At 45.3% G+C, this 18,081-nt stretch overlaps 2 protein-coding genes across 5 annotated transcripts in view; one reads left to right on the top strand and one right to left on the bottom strand.

Moving 5' to 3' along the window:
• Positions 1-18,081, bottom strand: part of LOC144893320 (sulfotransferase 1B1-like) — a 74,793-nt gene that overhangs the window by 32,292 nt on the left and 24,420 nt on the right. The window lies entirely within an intron of this gene.
• LOC144893197 (uncharacterized) lies at positions 12,075-14,402 on the top strand. The gene is made up of 3 exons (XM_078782840.1): positions 12,075-12,155; positions 12,391-13,005; positions 13,144-14,402. Exons 1-3 carry the CDS (start codon positions 12,075-12,077, stop codon positions 13,990-13,992), a joined length of 1,545 nt encoding a protein of 514 aa, XP_078638966.1. The 3' UTR covers positions 13,993-14,402.

Genomic DNA, 18,081 nt, shown 5'->3' with positions numbered 1-18,081 from the left:
TGTGGGTATGACCAGGAGCATCACGACGCTAATCTGAAATGCTTCCTCGAGGTCGCGCGGAAATACCGCCTAACCATGAATGCGGCTCAGTGTCGATACTCTCTACGCACGGTAGAACTTTTGGGGTACACCGTGACCCATGGCTCCGTCTCTCCGGATAAGGAGCGTCTGCGCCCTTTGCTCGATATGGCTCCGCCTAGCGATCGGGCTTCGCTGAAACGCGCTCTAGGGCTGTTCGCCCACTACTCAAAGTGGGTGCAAAATTTCTCCGTGAAGCTCCGCCCCCTCGTGGCCTGCGACACTTTCCCCATGGGCCCGGCCGCCCTGGCGGCCTTCGAGGGCCTTAAAGTCGACATCGCTGGCGCCGCTATCGCTACGATTGACGAGAGTGCCTCTTTCGTTTTGGAGAGTGATGCCTCGGATCATGCGATAGCGGCGACTCTCTCCCAAGGAGGCCGCCCTGTGGCTTTCTTCTCGCGGACTCTCACCTCCGCCGAGCGGAGGCATTCGTCTGTCGAAAAGGAATCGTACGCGATCGTCGAATCAATTCGGTGATGGCGGCCGTATCTGCTTGGGCGGAGTTTCCAAATCGTCACGGACCAACAGAGTGTTGCGTTTATGTACGACACCTTACATGCTCAGCGCATTAAGAATGAGAAAATCACCCGTTGGCGTATCGAACTCGCCGACTTCTGCTACACCATCAAATACCGCCTGGGGAAGGATAACCTGGTCGCTGAAGCCTTATCGAGGCCGGCCACTTGCGTGGGGGTTGTAACTTTGGAGGGGCTGCGCACTTTGCACGGCACTATGTGTCATCCCGGGGTAACGCGCTTCGCGCATTTTGTGCGCGAGGGCAATCTGCCGTACTCGATTGAGGACATCCGCCGCATCTGCCGTGATTGCGCGATCTGTGCGGAACTCAAACCGCGTTTTTATAACCCTCCTATGGGGACACTCGTTAGGGCTACTAGACCGTGGGAGCGCTTGGCGATGGACTTCAAAGGGCCGCTGCCAATGTCGAGCAACTCTCGCTATCTGCTCACTATCGTCGATGAGTATTCCCGATACCCCTTTGCTTACACGTGCGGGGATATGTCGGCTGCCACGGTTATTCGGTGCCTGCAGAATTTGTTTTCTATGTTCGGGTATCCGGCCTACGTGCATACCGATCGGGGTGCGGTGTTCCTGTCCCAGGAGGTGAGGGGCTACTTGCTCCAGCATAATGTCGCTTCGAGCTACACCACCCCGTACCGGCTACAAGCGAATGGGCAGATCGAACGCTTTAATGGGATTATATGGAGGGCCGTCATGCTAAGCCTTCGGACCCTCGGCCGAGGCCTCGATAAATGGGCGTGGTCGCTACCTGCCGCTCTAAACTCGATCCGGGCTCTCCTATGTACTGCCACCAACCAGACTCCTCACGAACGACTGTTCCACCACCCTAGAAGCTCCGGCAGTATCCAATCTTTACCCAGCTGGCTCGCTGAACCGGGGCCCGCCTATCTCAAACGAGCGTTTCGCACTAGCAAGTACGACCCCCTTGTTGACAAGGTGCAGGTCCTCCAGGCTAATCCCGAGCATGCTCGCGTGTTAACGGCGGATGGCCGCGAGTCTACTGTCTCCGTACGCCATCTCGCCCCATGTGGGGACGACGACAGGGATATCGACGAACCCGTCTACGAGTCTATGGACTCTAGCGAAGCTTCCCCTATGGAACTACCACCGTTACTCCCGTCGTCCCCCACTCCCGTGCCCGAAGGCGCAGGGGCGCCCCTCCGACTCCCACCTCCGGCGGCTATTCCGACGCGGGGGACTCCGGGCTTGGGGACGCCGTGCCCGGTAGATTCCGAACACGAACTGGCAGGGAAGTTCGCCGCCCCGACCGCTACGGGTGGACCGACTGACGTGGATTGACGTGACCCATTCGTTTATTGCTGATGCTTGCTTGCAACCTGCCGAGCAGCAGTATGGTTCTAACGGCGGGGAGAATGTAGTGAAATTATACCAAGGTGAACCCAGGGTGTGCTCGCTACAGAAGGGGCGTCTATAAGACCCGGGACAACCGGGGCGCGCGGACACTCCAGCGGAACTCACTGTGACATAGTCCTGTAGTTTGAATGGTATGTACGCCCCTAAATGCTGCGCTGACTGTCCTCTCTGTTGGACCATTGCTATATTGAATCGACCATTGCTCATTAAATACTCTGATTTTAATGCCTGTTGCATGCATGTATTCTTACAGGATGTACTACAGATCTAAATGATATTAAACCTACCCAGAGGTCAAGTCGTGTCTGAGCTTGATTTTCACGACAGGTACCATCCCTGCTGACTGGTTCTACACCTAGCCAGAACACCTGGGATGTTGGCAGACATGTGAGGCTGGTTCCACCCTTCAATGAGAAGGAGGTAGCCAAGTTTTTTTTCCACACTTTGAGAAAGTGGCTCGACTGTTAAACTGGCCTGAGGAGTACTGGTCCATACTAGTGCAAAGTGTTCTGGTGGGTAAAGCTCAAGATATTTATTCGGCTTTACCGATGGACCAATGTGCAGATTATGAGGTATTGTAGAAACACATTCTCAAAGCCGATGAATTGGTCCCGGAAGCTTACCGGCAAAAATTCCGGAATGCCAGGAGGAGGGAGAGTGAGACCCATGTGGAGTTTGCCAGAGTGAAATAAACCATGTTTGATAGGTGGTGTGATTCAAAAGGAGTTGGGAAAGACTTCGAACTGTGGCGACAATTGATCCTGGTGGAGGAATTCCAACAGTGTGTCCACGAGGACATTAAAGTTCATCTGGAGGAAAGGAAAGTACCAAAGCTGTTTGAGGCAGCAACCATGGCAGATGACTATGCCTTAACACACAGGATGGGGTCCCACAAACCGAACATCTCACCCAGACCGAGCCAGGGGAGCTATGGTACATCAGGGGCAGAGAATGAAAATCCATGGGGGCAGCCTCGAGATGAAAATGAGGACCACTCTGACACCACGACTTCTAGAAATCAGAAGACTGCGGTTCCAAGACAGACCTATTGTCCAGGGGGTTCGAGGCAGACCTCCGCCCCCATGCCTTGGCAGACCACGAGGTTCTCCTCCGGGCCTACTTGCACTTTTTGCCATAAACTTGGACACGATGTCCAACTGTTATGCTCTGGGAAAGGAAAATCGGGAGCGGAGCTCGACTAGTAAGACTCCAAATGCAATGGCCATTGTGAGAAATCACCCTCAAAAGGGTTACCAACCATTTATTTCAGAGGGGTTTGTGTCACTGGATGGAGCCTCGACTAACCGGAGACTGGTTAGGATATTGAGGGACACAGGAGCACATCAATCTTTAATTGATGCCAAGTTTTTTTTCTTGGATCTTGGAGACGGCGGCAGGGATTGTCGAAGCTCCACACGGTCTCCACGTTTTTCGAAGTTAAGTCTGTTCACAATTGTATTTTGTCGAAACTGTATTTATCTTTCGGTGTGTGAAGTTATTGTGTGCAACTTTGGTTGTTTCTCGGTGTTTATCTTTCATAAATTGATCGTCTGTTTGCCGTGTCACGAGCAAGGCCTTGTACAGTGTGCACTGTACAACCTTGAGGCTTTGTTTTTCTCTCAGTGGTCCGTCGTTTGTGATCCAATAACTTTCGTTCTCTGTATTCCCAGGCTTTTCACCCATAGCCTACTTCCTTGTGTAAATCTCAACTCAAAAAAAAAAAAAAAAAAAAAAAAAAAAATACATTTCCTTCTCTGTTCTCATTCGTTTATTCATTCTTATTCGTTCGTTCGTTCTTCGACCACGTGTTTCTCCCCCATTTCCCCAGATAGTTTTCACTCATTAACCTTCAATGTTTACACTTTCCCCTCAAGTTATGTATTCCGTCATATTTTATAACACCTTTTTCTTCTTCTTCTTTAAAAGGCTGCTTTCGACTTGCTCACCAAATCAATTCATCCCAAAAAAAATATCCATCTCCTATAGTGCCTTTTTTCTACATTCCCTAAACTCTCCTGCACTCCATCCTCCATCCAGCGTCCTTAAACGTATTTTTAACTCGAAGGTCACAAGAAACTCATTTTGCAATAAATGTTCGTTTCCCATAAATCGTACACTTTCAAAAATCCAATCTCACCCCTCCCCTCCAAATCTTCCCCATAACCCCTCCCCTCCAAATCTTCCCCATCACCCCTCCCCTCCAAATCTTCCCCATCACCCATCCCTTTCAAATCTCCCCCCTTGCCCCCTCCCTCCTAAACTACCCCCTCACCCCTCCCCGCCAAGACGCCCCCTCGCCCCTCCCCTCCTAGACTCCTGCCTCACCCCTCCCCTCCAAATCTCCCCCATATCCCATCCCTTTCAAATCCCTCCCCTTGTCCCTTCCCTCCCAAACTCCCCCCTCACCCCTCCCCTTCAAATCTCCCCACCCTCATTGCTTCTCAATTTCCCCCCTCTCACTCCCCCTCCTCAAAGCATCCTCCCCGCTTCTTCCCCCTTCAAACTCTCACCTCCATCTCCCCCAACCTTCTGCCTCGCTCTTCCCCCTCCTCAAATAACACCTCATTGTGGCTCACCCAATCACCATCAAACCTTTTGTCCGCCCCATCCTTCCCTTTCTCCGAGCTATTCTGAAATCTCTGACACACCTTCAACAGCTCTCCCTACCTCTTCCACCTCTTCCACATCTTACCCTACCCCTCCTCCCCCCTGTTCTGTATCTGATGCTCCCCCTTCCTCTTCATTAACGGTATGGACCTCAAACATCCGGGGCCTTCGTTCAAACTTAACTGATCTCTCCATACAGGTTGCTTCTGTCAAACCAGACGTGATCTGCTTAACAGAAACTTTCCTCCTTTATGATGTCTCTGATTCCATAGTATCTCTCCCGGGCTACTCCCTCCTCCGGTATGATAGACCTGAGCCTCGTCCTGGAGGCGGGGTTGCTATCTTTATCAAAAACTCTCTTCCTCACTCGCCCTGCACTGCACTCTCTCCACCTCACCCCCAGGAATACCTCTGGCTACGGCTTCCCCTTCGCTCCCACCTCTTGTTCATATGTGTGTTGTACCGTCCACCAAACAGTGATGACTCCATCTACATCTCGCTGTCTGATGATATGGACCAACTTCTATCTACTCATCCCAACTCTCTCTTCCTCATATGTGGTGATTTCAACTGTCATCATGCCAGTTGGCTGGGTGTGGGTACCTCTCTCACCAGCCATGGCTCCTCAGCAAAGGACTTCTGCGACTCACTGGGACTGACACAATCTGTCAATTTCCCGACCCGGATCTCAGTCAACGGAACATCTTCTCTTCTGGACTTGGTTATGACTAACTTCCCTGAAAATGTCTGCTGCTCTTCTTCTGCTCCGATCGGATCATCTGATCATGTCCTTGTTAAAGTGGACATCTCTCTGACCCTCCTCAGGGAGCCTGCTCAGCGTCGACGAGTCTGGCATTTCACTCAGGCCAACTGGCACGGTCTTCAAGCAGCCATCAATCATCTGGACTGGTCTCCCATCTCTACCACCTCTGACATCAACTCATCCTGGGAATTCTTCCAAAGTAAATTGCTCTCTCTCATGCACAGATTTATCCCATCTCGTCTTCAGTTGTCATACCCTTCCTCCCGTCCATGGTACACGGAATCTTGTGGTGAGGCTGTTGCCCAGAAACAACTTGCCTTCGTCTCCTGGAAAGCAAATCCAACGGAAGGAAATCTCATTTCCTTTCACAAAGCCCGAAACAAGTGTGTGTCCACCCTCAGGAGAGCCAGGAAACAATATCTCTCCGTTCTCAAGACCGAACTCTCTTATCTGTCTCCCTCTTCCAAATCCTGGTGGCGTCTGGTCAAATCCGTTTCTGGTGTTTGTTCCCCCTCCATCCCCTCCCTTACCTCAAACGGCTACACAGCTGACTCCGCACGTGAAAAAGCTGAATGTCTCAACTCTGTGTTTGCCTCTAAATCTTGTGTCCCAAACCCATCCCTCTCTGTACCCACCATACCCAGTCATACCCTGCTGCTCCTGGACTCCGTGTCCTTTCCTCCTGACAAGGTGGAAAAGTTTCTGTCAACCCTCGACTCTGATTCTGCAACTGGACCCGACGGCATCAGCCCACGGGTCCTAAAATCCTGCTCTGCTGCTCTATCTCACCCTCTCTCTGTTCTCTTCACCCTCTCTTTTGCTCAAGGTCAACTGCCATCTGCTTGGAAATCAGCCAACATCACCGCTTTGCACAAAAAAGGTGCAAAAACAGATCCTAGCAACTACAGACCAATCAGCCTTCTCCCAATTATCAGCAAAGTCATGGAATCCATCATTGCTTCTGATATGAAATCTTTCCTCTTCTCCAATGGCTTGATCTCTGATCATCAATTTGGTTTCAGACCAGGTCACTCTACTCTGGACATGCTGCTTCTGCTGTCTCAACAATGGATGGAGGTCCTCAATGCCAAACAGGAAATTAGAGCTGTCTCCCTCGACATATCACGTGCCTTCGACACGGTCTGGCACCCCGCTCTGCTCACCAAACTCTCCTCCTTTGGTATCCATGGAAATCTCCACGCATGGCTGGCGGACTTCCTCTCTAGTCGTCGTCAACGTGTGGCCCTGAATGGGTTTCTCTCATCTCCTCTTCCTGTTCAGGCTGGAGTTCCCCAAGGCAGTGTTCTGGGCCCCGTGCTTTTTCTGGTCTTCATCAATGATCTCTCTGACTCTCTCGAAAATCCTCTCTATCTCTTTGCTGATGACTCCACTCTCTGCCGCTCCATTCCTCTTCCCTCAGATCGGCAGTCTGCTGCCTCCTCACTCTCTGAAGACCTGGACAAAATCACAGACTGGTCAAACAAGTGGAACATGCCTTTCAATCCTGACAAATCTCACACTCTTACTATGTCTCTCCGAAAAGATCGACTGGACAACCCTCCCATCTACTTTCTCAACAATCCTCTCCAAGAAGTTCTGTCGCTCAAGATTTTGGGTCTCACTATCTGCCATGATCTTTCTTGGGAAAACCACATTTCCAAGCTGGCCTCCAAAGCCAGTCGCCGACTGGGCATCCTCCGTCGTGCGAAGTCCTTCCTCGGCACACCTGAGCTCCTCACCACATACAAGGCTTTCATCCGCAGCTCAATGGAATACTGTTCTCCCCTATGGGCCGGTGCTCCTGCCTCACACCTAGCTCGGCTTCACGCTGTTGAAACCAAAGCTTTCAGAATTATTGGAATCTCCCGCGATGAAGCTATCTCTGAGGGCCTTTCACTCACTCACCGCAGGCAGGTAGGTGGTCTTTCTGTCTTCTACCGACTCCTCTCCGGCGTGTGATTTCCCCGTCAACAGAGCGGACACCTGAGGATTCACCCATTTCATACTGACCCTCCGGCTCATCTGCAAATACTGATCTGTGAGATTGGATTGTGCAAAAGCCACGGCTGAGGGAGATTCTCTGGAAATCACCGTGTGAACAGGTGGAGAGACCCTTCCTGGAGGTACGAGTGAAGCTTTAGAGGAACAAACTACAACACATCCAACGCTACTTTGATAAAAGGCAGAATGGGAAATGGAGCCTGCAAGAATACACAAGGACAACAAGAGATTCCACAAAAAGGTACTTGTACACATCATATGTACGACCGTTATGGTGCAGAAGCTATAAGGCAGGTCGAGAATTGGTATTTGTGGACAAAGGGACATGATGAGGAGTTTCCAAGAGATGGTACATTTGAGCGAAGTCGATTGGAAAGATTGGAACAAAGATTGAAAGCCAGGAAGAGACAGAATCTAACGGTAGACTGGCTTGCATTCCATCTTTGGGATGGTGAATCCAAACAACGGGAACAGCAAGAACGGATAACGGAACTAGAACTTAAAATAAAAAGGATACAGGATACAGTGGAGGAGACAAATGCACAACTGCCCTCGAAATTAGGAATGAAAGTGACAGTTGTCCCATCTGATTTCCAGTTGTCTCCCCAAAAAGGACGGTACAGAGAATTTTTTCGTGTTTCAGGAGATAACGAGAGATTGCAGTGGCAACTCAGGGATGTAGAGATGCAGCCCAGCAATACAAGTGCACAGGTGCACAGATCAGACAACGACAGAAACCGGTGTTTCGAGTGTGGAAAGATGGGACATTGGAGAAGAAGATGTCCGTATGTCAACAGGAAGACAAGGTCATGGGGCAAACCAAGATCAAGGGTACCAGTGCTTACCGGTACCTCAGACAATGATTAGGCCTTCATTGCTGCAAATCCCAAATGATGATTGGCCTCAACAGATTCGATTACTGGACAAACATGAATAACTGTCGATGATTCTTGTGTCTGAAAAGTTTTCAGAGCAAGAATGATTCATTTTTTCTTTTTTGCTTGTTAACAAATTAATAATTAATTGATCAAATGCCAAAATTGGATCTTCTATTTTGGGCACAGCAATTTTAAATTTACAAAGTTTGGAACAATTGCGTTGCAATTTTTTTGGCAAACCAAGTGACAAGAGTCACATGATGATCAGGTGGGAATTTCGGACTATTGTTCCGCACGATTGATAGGTCAATGGTCGACTGACATGCAAATGGGTGTGTAGTCAAAATTTGGATAGATTATTGTGAAGGCTGAAAGGGTAATTTCAATGTGACATCATGAGGGTTTTCTAAGAATGGACTTTTGGTTTATTTGTCTAAAAGCATTTTGAATTTGATTGACAAATTTTATGAAATTGAAATAAAATTGACACCCATCTGATCTGTAAATAATGGTTCCAACGCAAACAAATATGCATAATGCATGTGTGTGTGTGTTTTTGTGTATCAATCTTACAAGATTGTTGACACCGACAGTGTGCCTGTCTGGAAATGGATAGTTATATGTGGATGGGATTGGGATATGTGGATGGGATTGAATATCCAGAGAATCCGTAAAATAAAATAGAAATATAATTTGATTATGAACATTATCTCTTTTGTCAAGGGAAATGGAATATAAAAAATTTGATGTGCTGGGTTATGAGCAGCCATTAATTAATAGTAAAATTGTGAGTAATTTTGGGATTCCATTTTTGATAGAATGTATATGAGAATAACATCTATTTATGGATATGAGCTTCATAAAAGGAAATGAGGAAGTACAAAATCATCCAAATTTGGGAGAGGTCTTACACTGACTTCCCAGAATACTCTGCTCATGGATTTTATATATATAAACTTGAATTTTATCAGCATATAAATTGTGCTGTATGTATGGATGTGTTTTAGGCATAGATGATATGGGAAAATAGTAAAGAAAATTTTGCTGGTTTGAACTATTGTGGGTTTTCAGTTCTGGAGTTTAAACAAAGTCACTGGTTAACAGATGAGAAAGGATAGTAAATAAATTATTCTCTGCTGGGCAAATTAAGTACGATATTACTAAGACTTATGAGAGCTATTGTTCCGCCTTACAGCAGTGGAAAATTATTGGGAAAAATTAGATCCAACATAATGAATCTATAAAAGAATGTGATAGGGATAATATCCTCAATTTGTACTAATTATTTGATTGTGGGTAAAGGAATTAAGTCATCGTAGTGGATTGTTAACAGCAGCCTGAAAATGTCCTGAGAGTGTGCATCCATGTAATCAGAAATCCCAGATTTGTTTTTTACAAACAACATTTTGGTAGAGGTCTTGTGTGGAACACTTCCTTGGTAGATAAAAAACGGTACTGCATGCTGGCAGCCACTTTTACGGCCAGTTAGGCCAAACAAATTGAGAGGAAATTGTAGTTAAATACGTAAGTTACACATGGCTATTTGTAAAAAAGGAAATTTGTTGAGATGGGAAACATTTTTTCGAAGGTTTATTAAGGTGTTATAATATGACATGTGGCAAGGCAAACTATTGGATGGGAAAATTAGATCTGGCTATAGAATAAATTTATTGACCCCTTGAAGTTAATTCTTCGAATCATTGTTTCACTGGCATTTTGTTCAAATTGGAAATAGTTTGGTAGAGCTTTGGTTAAAACCTTTGGTTGCGGTATCTTGGAACGAAATGATAAACCATAGTAGTCTAGTAGGAAGACTAGGTCCCCCTGCACCCCCCGGAGATATACTTCTAATCAGTGTTTCTAGATTGGACAAAATGTGTAGAAAATGACTAGCTATGGCCCCAAGCTGAAAAAATGTCCCACATACCATTTTTATGCAAATTACTGCTGCCATTATCAAAAAAACGATTTTTGACATATCTCAGCCAATATTGCAGATAATTGAAAAATGAAGGTGTCTAGACCCATGTTTTGAAGGGCATAGATCATGATAGAACTATTCATAACATGATTACATGTGTCTATGGTATACTAGTATGCATATTAATGCTGTAATTACAAAATAATCAGTTTTACAAATGATAAGGATACGTTAATACTGCAGATAACTTAACATGGTACATAAGGGGTCTAAACCCAGGTATTTTCAAGGTTAAATGTCAACAAGATGCTCCTGAGTCTTGCATAGGGGCGGGACATTGGCAGTAACATTGGTACCACTCAACTTTTCTTCCCACCATTGACTTTGTATTGCGAGAGATTTTCACTTGCTTATTTAAAGGTTTCTCACCCAGCCCACGTAAAATCTACCAACTCCTGCTGTTAACTCCCAAACATATTTTTTTATGTTATCCAATCACAGTGCAGAAATGACAGACTAGAGATCCAAATTAGTGCTGCTATAGCTGCCATTTTACATTTCCATCCATGTAACATGCGCGCTCGCGCGCTCGTATCAATTGGTAATGTCGCGCGCTCGTATCAATTGGTAACGTTGATGTTATTGAATACCTCAGTTGAAAGTTCAGTCTTCCATTCCATCTGTGTGTTGTTCTTGGTATTCATCCTCCAATCTAGCCAGGTAAGATGCTAACTATAATGTTACTCACACTCTTGACTTCAGTTTCTGCATGAAATCATAAACAGGCAGAATAACAGCTGAGCCAGCTAGCACCATGTTAGCTAACGTTAAAGCTAGCCTCATCTATGTACAGTATGTTCCTAATGTCGGTGTAACTTAAACTTTTGTTAATGCCAAACATGAGACATATCTGTTGACTTCTGTATATGAATTGAACCAGAAAGAGGCACGACAGCTGAGCTAGCTACAGTAACTTAGCACAATGTTTCATTGGCCTAGATAGCTAACGTTAGTGTGGAAGAATTTAGATGTTTTAGCTATTAGCACTTTTGATGCCACTAAACATGGTTTAGTCAGCTAAAAAGTACCCTAGTGTAGAACATGACTCAGAACCTCTGTTACCTCACTGAAAACTCAGAGCCTCCTTTCACAGGCACTTTTAACATCATTCGTGATTTCTTATTTGTCATTTAACAGTGATGGTAGACATCGACAGCAAGCATGCCCAAAAGAAAACGGAGTGTAGAACCTGCAGCCCAAAGCTCTCCTCCTACATGCATCCTTCATGTACCATCCATGTCTGATCATGGGGATTTCACGCCCCTCCGTAAAATTAAAGGATCTGCTTCAGAAAAACTGCAACTGCTTCAAAAGATCCGGGATAGACGTCTCAACCAACCGCATGACTCCCCATGTCGTATGCAATCAGTATGTGATCAGATCCCGGCAACTCTTCCTGATGACCTAGAAAGAGTAGGATATCACAGCAAGTGTTATAAGCACTTTGTCCGCCACTTTCATCGTCTGGGAGATGATACAGAACCAGGGCCATCAACCTCATCATGGCATCACTCTCCTCGTAAACCAGGAGGTTCTGCTGAACCCATCTTCCCGCCAGAGTGTATATTTTGTGAGAAAGTTGAGACCAAAGATGCTCATCGCAATACTGAGAGGCCTACAACCTTCCCATCCTTTAAAAACAAAGAAAATGCATGGGAGCAAATCGAAACACGGGCTGAGAAAATGGGTCTCTATCGACTCCATCGAAAGGTGAAAAACAAAGACCTCTTTGCATGTGAGGCCAAACACCATCCGTCATGTTTTAAAGCTTTCCGCACAGCATTCTACAACTATGAGCGTGCGATTCACAGAGCCGAAGCACCAAAGGAGCAGGCTTGCATGTCAGCCGCCCATGAAAAGGCATTCAACAAAGAAACTCAAGACCATGGAGGCTAGTAACAAGAAGATCACACTAACATCCTCACAGGGCAAGGTAAGGATGTAATCCAATACCCAAGTGCTTTTGTATTTTATGTTGTATTTTTAAATGGCGTCCTGTACATGCTATATTGAGATACAAGATTGAACTCCAAATTTGTTTATTAAAGACAGTGCACATCAATGAACAATGTAAAGATTGTAAATATGCCAATTTATAGCACATGAATAATTTTCACCTGTAGTCCTTCCTGTAGTACATATCAACCAATCACCATTTATCATTCCAGGTCATCCAGTATCAGGAGCAAAGCAACCTTGCATTCCTGCTCCTTGTCAAGTCTCAGAGTCAAGATGAGCCATTAGACCTGGGAGAACTCATGAAGTACTGCCTGATGCCAGTGCCTCCTAGCCTTGGGACACCAGATGGGTTCTTCTGCAAAACCAACAAAGCCTCCATTCTGCACTACCTTTTAGAGGACACCACACCACAAGATCTGCAATACCCCAAGGATGCCCTGTTCATCCAGGATGGAATGGCGCTGCTGCATACCCTTGCCAACCTTCCCCCAACATGTGGTGAGATATGCTTGCAGGTGCTTGATCAGATGGTGGCCAAGCAGCACTTTCTGTTCTCCACTGACAGTTACCATCCTGAGTCAATCAAAGCGCAGGAAAGGCTGAGGCGGGGCAGCTCAGAGAAGATCATTCTGGCTGGACCAGCAACCAGGAAGCCATATGACTTCAAAATGTTCCTTGCAAATGACGACAACAAAAAGCAGATGTGCCAGCTTCTTCTGAAAGTGTGGAGTGGACAAGAGGCAGCTACCAGGCTGGAGAGAACAGAGATGGCTGTGCTGATCGTGGAGGGGAAGGCCCACCAACTTGCCTCAACGAATGGCAAGGTAAAATTGAAAGCCCTTCGTGAATGGCGATTCAATTTGTAATTTTTCCTGAAAAAAAGGTGATTACCTGTGATGTTTGTCTAGATCTGAAACTGGCAGTGACTGGTGATTGAAATGCGGTGCCTTTTTGTGTTTCAGGTCGAGGTACGTGAACTCCCCACGATCTACAGCAACCAGGAAGAGACTGATACCAGGGTGGTTCTGTACCTCCATCATGCTGCTACCATCGGATACAAGAACGCTGTAGTCAGAACACCGGACACAGACATCCTCCTGATCCTGCTCCACCATGCCCACAACATCAAGCTGACGGTGTACCTGGATACAGGGTCAGGGAAGCATCGCCAACTTGTCAACGTCTCTGAGCTGGCAGAATCCCTGGGAGAGGACTACTGTGCCACTCTCCTGGGGTACTATGTGTTCAGCGGAGAAGACTGCACCAGTGCCTTCAAAGGGAAGGGAAAAGTCGGGCCCTTGAAAAAGCTGGAGAAGAATCCCAGGTTTCACAGGGCATTCGGTGAACTGGGTGACAACTGGGATGCCAACCCTGAGGTGGAGAGGCAGTTAGAAAAATTCACCTGTGTGATGTACGGCCAGAGTCGCGAGTCATCAGTGGACATTGTCCGTGCCAAGCTGCTACGAAAAATGGTGGGAGAGGACAAGACCCTCACATCCAAGTCCAAGGTTGATCTGGCTCGCCTTCCTCCATGCCAGTCTGCCCTGAAGCCGCACATCCAGCGTGTGAACCACCGCGTAGCATTGTACAAAAGAGCCGATCAACCTATCATCGAAAAGCCAAAACCTTATGAGGAGCAAGGATGGATAAGGACTGATGAAGGACTGTTGAAACCAATGTGGTCCAGTGGTCCCATCCTACCAACCTCACTGGTGGATCTTCTGAACACAGGAGAGCACGAAGAGGAGGAGGAAGAGGAAGGAGAAGAAGAGTTTGACTCTGACGATTTCGATGAAAATGATGATGACTGACTCAGTGTAGAATCACTAATGCTAATGATGTTTATCTAAAACAAGCAAGAGAAGAGTGGTCACATTGAGTGCTAGGACTATTTTGACAGTTGTAATATTTAGAAAAATAAAACTTTGTGTTAACGTCTGTGTAGACGGACCTTAATATGAGTCTATTATTTCGTAAAACTGTGATTATTTTGTAAATAAAGCACTAATTAGCATACTAGTATACCATAGACACATGTAATCATGTTATGAATAGTTCTATCATGATCTATGCCCTTCAAAACATGGGTCTAGACACCTTCATTTTTCAATTATCTGCAATATTGGCTGAGATATGTCAAAAATCGTTTTTTTGATAATGGCAGCAGTAATTTGCATAAAAATGGTATGTGGGACATTTTTTCAGCTTGGGGCCATAGCTAGTCATTTTCTACACATTTTGTCCAATCTAGAAACACTGATTAGAAGTATATCTCCGGGGGGTGCAGGGGGACCTAGTCTTCCTACTAGACTATAGGAGATTGATAAGAATAGGAAAAAAGATGGACCCAAAATAGAAAGTTGGATTCATGCCCCTCATTGCAAACAAGCACATGGGGCTAAGGTGGACGATCCCACAGAAAATGAGGCTGCACCTAGCAGCCCAGCAGAACATTCAGTGGTAGATAAATGATAGTAGTGATTTACAGTCATTTGAATTACATTTTAACACCCCTTGCATTGATAAACATTACATTTTCAACATGTGATATTCCTACTTGGGATAGTGACATTTATTTGCCTACATGACATACAATTACCTGCTGATATTAATACAACATGAGTGAAAAATGTATCACAACTACACTCATGATCAGGGGATTGAGTTCAACCCCGGGAGATAGGGGGATCATTTGTAAGACAAATAATCTGATTATGTTACATATTAAGGGATTTTCTTTATTTACCTTTTAGGAAGCTTGTTAGTTTGGTATATAATGTTAAATGTCATCGACATATAACTATGTCATAGGTATGAATATATACAAGGAGTAGCAGACTTGTTTGTTGGTTTAGTAGTTATATTGGCAATTGTTTTAGTGGTGGCTTGCTTGAAAGCCTTAGTGACGGTGTGTTTGAATAAGGTAACCAACAACACGATGATAACACATGAAGTGACAAATGAGGAAAGAAATGTGGATCCAGAAAAGGAAGACTTTTATGGCGACATAAACAGTAGAATTAAGATAATGGCATAACGACAATGTTATGAGTTGTGTCAATTACAATATCAGTGAACTCATATCACCACGAGTGACACACTGTTAGGAAAAAAAAAAAAAGAAAAAAAAAAGAGGGAAAAGAAAAAGTGGAGAGGAATTATGGTAATAATACATTATGCTTAATTTGTTGGTTTGGGAAAATTGTTGTTGGGAATTAGATATTCCCGTTTGTGATTGTAATCATATACAATTTATTTTCTTAGAGTAGTGCTAAAATACCTGCATGAGTTAATTTTGAACTATATTAACCTGAAAGCAATGGTGAATGCTATTCTTAGTTTAGTAGTGAAATACATACCAGATTGAATATTATTTGTGTGACGCATATAGATGAATATAACTTTTGTGTTAAGGAAAAACAACAAATTGTTGAATGTGAAACTGTCGGAAGATATACATGATTATGCTGATTTCATGGTAAGATGTACCCTATCTGATTCAGTGTGTGCGGAAAGCAGATTCAGATGTGACTGAGCATAAGGATAAGACGAGATCACATTTTGGAGGGATTGCTAACGGAATTGGGAAGAAGTTCGAGAAAGAAAATTTGTGGCTAAAAAAAAAAAAATGAAGTTAATCGTGGCATACACCCTCTTTCTCAAAGAATGATGAAGACATTCTCCCGTGTAACTTGGAGATGAATGCTTACCTTCACCAAGGAAATTTATGTGACCATTTGCCTGGATCACACTGCAACATATGAAAGAAAGGCGATCACTTACTCTTGTTCGAAGACTTCAAACATTCACCACATCAGAAGTTGCAGGACAACGACATTTTACCTGCAACCTCTGTGAAATGCGGGGACATATGTTATTACTTCACCAACGTCCGGGGAACCAGCATGGAGCTGCAAAAAACGGCTGTGCCCTTGTCACAACAGCTGTGCACGATTCTGCTGGTTGCTCCTGGTAAGGACCATGAATGACCTGAACACCATGGTCCCAACATCAGTGTGGATGCATCCGGCATCCCTGTTCCACATCTTGCTGGCCAATCAACGTCACACCAATACTTGCTGCCCACTCACAATGAGGGAGGAGGCAAGTCGACTACAACTGGGTGAAGGCCTTGTTCAAGGAATCATTATGGTTCACAGCAAAAAAAGTGGCAAGAATGCTACATGGAGAGAAGGGTCAGTCTATGACTCCGCAGTGTTACCACAACAGCGAAATCCTACACGAAGTAGTGCAGGAGCTATGAAGACATTAGGAGAAAATGTTTCATACCTGGATTCAAACACAAGTGATCAGCCCTTCCTTTCAAACAAAGTCAACATTTGTGTGGAGGCAAACGTTTTTTGCCAGATGGTGCAGATGCTTTACAAAACTTGAAAATGAAGTGAAATTGTTGTATCTTGGTGATGGTGAAGTGTTGTTTTGAAAATATATTTGTGATGCAAATGCAATAGATTGAACAATATGGAAGGAGTCAATGACCAACGAAATGTTTTGTGATTCTTGCAGGATGACGGTGTATGCCTAAGGGAATTTAATTACCAAAGTGATTGATTATTTACTTATACTTGTAATGATGTTTACTAGTAGTGATTGATTGTTTACTTATATTGATGTTTAGATTAATGGTTAATATAAACAAAAACAAAAAGATGAGGGAATTGTGGAAGTGTAACTCAGTGTAACGTATTGATTGGCCCTGGTAACTCATTGATTAAATCTGGTAACGAAGCAGAATGTGCATGAACATGATAATCTCTTGAAACACCTGGTCAAGGCCCCAGGCTAGAGCACCCTCCTACTGTGTTAATGGAAATCACAGCAGGAGGGGAGCGAGTTGATGCCAGGACTTGGTGCAATGCATGACCTCGGGGCATCAGCGGAGAAAGGATTAACGTTTCAGCGGACAGAGGATTAAGTCCAGTTCGTCCATATAAACTAGAGCAAACGTGGAGTCGACAGTACTTGCTACGTGAAGCGCTGACCGAACGGGAGTGTCGGATGAACGAGAAGGACCAGCGAAAAGAGTTAACCTGATCCATTATATTATGCGGTATCATTTTGGTAATTGGATGAAGTGAATACAGTTAATAAACTAGACCTTTTGTAACCTGTGTCCGGTCATTGGAGTCCTGAGTCTCTCAGCTACAAATTCCCCGACACACCCCCAGCTCTCTCTGTGCTCTGTCCCCCAAATATTCCTACAGGTCGCACAAGATCTGCCAGCAACCCTTTGATGGTTAAACTGCCGAAATCTCGGCTCTCCGCTCACCTTCACTCTTTCATTCCTCTTTTCTCCCGCCTCTGGAACAAACTCCCTCACTCCCTTCAATCCCACTCCTCCCTCCAGGTCTTTAAAACAGCTGTTCACCACCATCTCTTATCTTCCCCCATCCAAAACCTTGATCTTTTCTACCCCCGCTAATTCACCCCAGATCCACCTTGTTTGAAATTCCAACTTCTTTCCTGGAAGTCCTGGCAGTGTCCATATGTTTTATACCTCTCCCACTGCCCCCTTCCCACGCCCCCCCCCCCCCCAAAGCCCTCGCCCTCTCTCAGATCTCTCGATGTCTCCATGTCTCTCGGTCCCTGCTCTCAAATGTTGTGTTTGTGTCCTTCCCCCTCTCTCCCCATCTTGTCTACCGCTCCCTATGTTATATGTTTTATGTGTCGGTTTGTCTTTCTGTGTGATAAATGTTCGCTCTTTCACGAGCCTCGATCTTGTATACAAAAAAAAAAAAAAAAAAAAAAAAAAAAAAAAAAATGCTTGAAGGCATCTTGCCATGGTCCGAGGAGACGGCAACTGGGGATAGTGTTCGTTTACAGGGGATTGGTGGCTGTGTTAGTGCTCCACTTCATGTCATCCATTTGGAGTCCGATTT

Source organism: Myxine glutinosa, chromosome 8 (genome assembly GCF_964187855.1).
Source record: "Myxine glutinosa chromosome 8, kmMyxGlut1.1, whole genome shotgun sequence".
NCBI classification, from domain to species: Eukaryota; Metazoa; Chordata; class Myxini; order Myxiniformes; family Myxinidae; genus Myxine; species Myxine glutinosa.
The sequence above is the reverse complement of the archived record's forward strand: the minus strand, read 5'-3'. Positions and strand labels throughout refer to the sequence as shown.